The sequence below is a fragment of the Homarus americanus genome, unplaced genomic scaffold (genome assembly GCF_018991925.1).
Source record: "Homarus americanus isolate GMGI-L3 unplaced genomic scaffold, GMGI_Hamer_2.0 scaffold33500, whole genome shotgun sequence".
NCBI lineage: Eukaryota > Metazoa > Arthropoda > Malacostraca > Decapoda > Nephropidae > Homarus > Homarus americanus.
Window position 1 is genome coordinate 635,510 of NW_024725170.1, and position 4,587 is coordinate 640,096.

At 45.6% G+C, this 4,587-nt stretch overlaps 1 protein-coding gene across 1 annotated transcript; it reads left to right on the plus strand.

The window, feature by feature from the left end:
* Positions 1 to 1,450: 1,450 nt before the first annotated feature.
* Positions 1,451 to 4,069, plus strand: LOC121864756 (flocculation protein FLO11-like). The gene is made up of 5 exons (XM_042363923.1): positions 1,451 to 1,456; positions 1,792 to 2,001; positions 2,091 to 2,185; positions 2,921 to 3,304; positions 3,544 to 4,069. Exons 1-5 carry the CDS (start codon positions 1,451 to 1,453, stop codon positions 4,067 to 4,069), a joined length of 1,221 nt encoding a protein of 406 aa, XP_042219857.1.
* Positions 4,070 to 4,587: the final 518 nt, after the last annotated feature.

A 4,587-nucleotide genomic window follows, 5' to 3' on the forward strand; every position in this document is an offset into this window, starting at 1 on the left:
CACCACCACGCTACAACCACCACCACCACACCACAACCACCACCAACCACAACCACCACCACCACCCACCACCGCCACAACCACCACCACCACCAACGCCACCACCACCACCAACCAACCACCACCACCAACCTGCCACCACCACCCACCACCACCACCACCACCAACACTACAACCACCACCACCAACACTACAACACCACCACCCACCACCACTACAACCCACCACACACCACCACCACCACTTACCCACCACCACCACTGTTATTATTATCGACGTTCTTACCTTCGTTGATTAACTAGAACTAAACTGTTACCTGTTGCATCCGTGACACAGTTGGTCTGGTCTCAAAACTGGTTAGCTATCAGTTTCCACCCAGGTGAGTTTTAATTTTTTTTCCAGGAAACAATTAACTAGACAGTGTATAAAGCTTAAGTTTAACCTTTGGATATAACACTATACTAGAAAGGTTCCAGTAACGTGTTGTCTGTCCTGGAAAAAAAAAAAACACCATCATCTCTAGTCACTTCACATCAGCCAGCACCACCTCTTGTCACTTCACATCAGCCAGCATCACCTCTTGTCTCACTTCACATCAGCCAGCATCACCTCTTGTCTCACTTCACATCAGCCAGCATCACCTCTTGTCTCACTTCACATCAGCCAGCACCACCTCTTGTCTCACTTCACATCAGCCAACACCACCTCTTGTCTCACTTCACATCAGCCAGCATCACCTCTTGTCTCGCTTCACATCAGCCAGCACCACCTCTTGTCTCACTTCACATCAGCCACCTGCATCACATCCCTCCCCAAATATCACTCGAGGCTGTGTTCTCCCCTCAGATCTGCTCACTGATGATTCCTGGATATCTTTACCCCTCATTTCTAGTGCGGCCTTCACCCCATATCCTATCAATTCATCCCTGGTCTGCCCTCTCCCATCTACCGTCCACCTCCTGAATTATTTACTGCTGGACCAAACTTTCACTTCCCATTCCCTCAATATGAGGTGACGCTGATGTGTTCACCTCCTGACACTTACTCTCAGGGTTAAAGTCATTATGATTTTAGTTTCTGATGTTTGTATTGAATAAAACACAACATTACTATGAATCTGTAATAGAAAGGAATCTTAATTTCCCTACAATCTTAATGGGATAAATATAACTGGTTATAGATGGATCCTATTTTTGTTAATGTTTATATTCCTTCATTAGATGATATAATTAAAAGTCGATTATACCTTCCTGAGGAATGGAGAAAAATATAATTCTTTGAAATCGTAAATGACAAAGAAGAAGCGGAAAGAAAACATGAAAATTTCATTAAAATTTCCACGACTCCATAACCTTCAATTAAGAACCCTGAAACACACACCTGAGTGTGCAAAGGGAAGTCTTATCAAGGTAACTGGAAGCCATAGAGAATCAAACTTAATGGAAGCCTTATGGAGGTAAACGTAAACTCGGAGTGCCGTTTAAAAATCTCATCATTGTTATGAAGTAAAGGTAGGCACAGGGGAGCCTTTAGTATATTGATCTAACCTCAGCTCTGAAACAGGTTTATTGGACGAGTATGTAGGTCGTGCGGGTCGGTTGGCTAAGGTCTTACAGGTAAACAGTGTCAGGGATCCTTATAGCATACGCCAGGTAATCTTGGGCAGTAACGAGAGGCTTTCCGGTAAATTTGGTCTGAAGATATACTCGGTAACTGTGACTGAGCAGATGGTTAGGATATACTTGTAAGCGTTATTGTTGTGTATATCAGGTGAACGTGGTCCTTCATTAGATGAACGTGGCTCTGCACCAGGTGAACGTTGCTCTGCACCAGGTGAACGTTGCTCTGCACCAGGTGATCGTGGTCCTTCACTGGATGAACGTGGCCTTACACCAAGTTAGCGTGGCCCTGCACCAAGTTAGCGTGGCCCTGCACCAAGTTAGCGTGGCCCTGCACCAAGTTAGCGTGGCCCTGCACCAAGTTAGCGTGGCCCTACACCAGGTTAGCTGGTTGTACGTGGCTCATCAGGTGAGTGTGTCCCTGCACCAGGTGTGATGGTCCGCCCTATCCCAGGTATCTTTGTTGGACAGGGTGAGGCAGAGGGCAAGCCCCAGCGGCCACTGGCGTTACCTAGGCAACCAGAGAGCGGCACCAGACATAGCCACGGCTTCGGCTCGGAACGTTTGTAAACAAGCTGCTAACGCTGGCCTCGAGTTCAACCCTTATGGGCCTCAGCCACAAGGAAGAAGTGTGTTGTTCACCAGGGAAAATACTGTGTAATTTCATACCTAATATGAAATCTCGTTCGCATCTCGCTTCTTAATTTGGTACGAGTAATTCACATCAGTGTGAATATGTGTGTGTTTGTACCTGTATGTAGTCACACACACACACACAATTTTTGGTGATATTGGTATACGAAAAACGTACACTTGAAAAAACAAGTTTTACCATTATTTTGTTTAATTAAAGTATTCTGCGATAAAGGCATAAATATAGATTGTATAATATTGTGTCATTTCCTGATCGTAATAACAACGTTTGTCGTCGTCGTATGTGTTGTGGAGAATGAGAAAGATAAACTAGTTGTCGTATATTATTAAAGTTTTCCCTCGATATAAATTCTCCGTCAAAATTTACCCAACCTCTAATATTAAATGGTTTAATACGGTCTACACTCTAATAACTGTTAACTGGTTACTCTGCGGCCAATTAATTTAACACAAACATGGAGAGGAAAATTAACTTAGTAATTGGACCAATTACCTGAAAGTCGTACAAAAACTCAAGAAATTACGAGGACTCGGCAATGGGTTTTAGTGGAGAGCTTCTCTAAGTCTTCCAGCACACAGCTTCAGTTCCTGCCAGCACCCAGTAATAGCTCCTAACAGCACCCAGCATCAGTTGCACCGAGCAACAGTTCCTTCCAGCACCCAGCAACAGTTCCTTCCAGCACCCAGCAACAGTTCCTTCCAGCACCCAGCAACAGTTCCTTCCAGCACCCAGTAATAGCTCCTTCCAGCACCCAGCAACAGTTCCTTCCAGCACCCAGCAACAGTTCCTTCCAGCACCCAGTAATAGCTCCTTCCAGCACCAGCAGCAACAGTTCCTTCCAGCAACAGTTCCTTCCAGCAATAATAGCTCCTTCCAGCACCCAGCAACAGTTCCTTCCAGCACCCAGCAACAGTTCCTTCCAGCACCCAGTAATAGCTCCTTCCAGCACCCAACAACAGTTCCTTCCAGCACCCAGCTCCTTCAACACCAGCAACCAGTTCCTTCCAGCACCAGCTCCTTCCAGCACCCAGTAATAGCTCCTTCCAGCACCCAGCAACAGTTCCTTCCAGCAACAGTTCAACCAGCACCCAGCAACAGTTCCTTCCAGCTCCCTTCCAGCACCCAACAGTTCTTCCAACTAATAAGCTCCTTCAGCACCCAGCAACAGTTCCTTCCAGCACCCACTCCTTCAGCACCCAACAACAGTTCCTCCAGCACCCAGTCTCCTTCCAGCACCCAGTAATAGCTCCTTCCAGCACCCAGCAACAGTTCCTTCAGCACCCAACAACAGTTCCTTCCAGCACCCAGCAACAGTTCCTTCAGCACCCAGCAACAGTTCCTTCCAGCACCAGTAATAGCTCCTTCAGCACCGAGCAACATTTCCTTCCAGCAACAGTTCCTTCCAGCACCCAGTAATAGCTCCTTCCAGCACCCAACAACAGTGGTTCCTTCAGCACCCACTCCTTCCAGCACCCAGCAACAGTTCCTTCCAGCACCCAAACAGCAGCAACAGTTCCTTCCAGCACCCAGCAACAGTAGCTCCTTCCAGCACCCAGCAACAGTTCCTTCCAGCACCCAGCAACAGTTCCTTCCAGCACCCAGTAATAGCTCCTTCCAGCACCGAGCAACAGTTCCTTCCAGCACCCAGCAACAGTTCCTTCCAGCACCCAGTAATAGCTCCTTCCAGCACCCAGTAATAGCTCCTTCCAGCACCCAGCAACAGTTCCTTCCAGCAACAGTTCCTTCCAGCACCCAGCAACAGTTCCTTCCAGCACCCAGTTATCATGGTACCTAGTCCTCATGCCCTCTTCCCTTAACACATGTTGCCTTTCACACACATCTAATGTAGTTTCCATGGCTGGTCTTTAAATATAAAAGATAACGCCTCACCATCAAGCTGTTGAAACAAAAGCTTCTTATTGTCAATGTATGGAAATCACAAAGTTATAAAAGGGAAAACGGGGAAAACAATGGAACTTCTGTACTGCCGCGTCATCTCAAGGGTTGTAATTAATAGCAGTTATTATTTTCTCAAGCTGCAGAGTGAGGAGGAATATTTACTGTACTGTTCCCATATTTTCATCAATGCTTAATCAAAAGCTGATTTTTAAGCTTTTCACTTCATTAATTTCAGAATTAAATTAAAAAGCAAGAATGATTTCCCGTGACGTAGAGCGGTGTTCCCCTGGGAGTGACACTCACAGGTTATCACTGAAACTAATCACCATGTACTAATTACAGACTGATATATATATATATATATATATATATATATATATATATATATATATATATATATATATATATATATAT

Bases quoted from the DNA above. Each gene is read 5' to 3' on its own strand.
- LOC121864756 (XM_042363923.1), top strand. The intron at 2,002-2,090 runs GTTAGCTGGTTG...TTTGTTGGACAG, and splicing joins TTAGCGTGGCCCTACACCAG to GGTGAGGCAGAGGGCAAGCC. The intron at 2,186-2,920 runs GTAAACAAGCTG...ACCGAGCAACAG, and splicing joins GGCTTCGGCTCGGAACGTTT to TTCCTTCCAGCACCCAGCAA.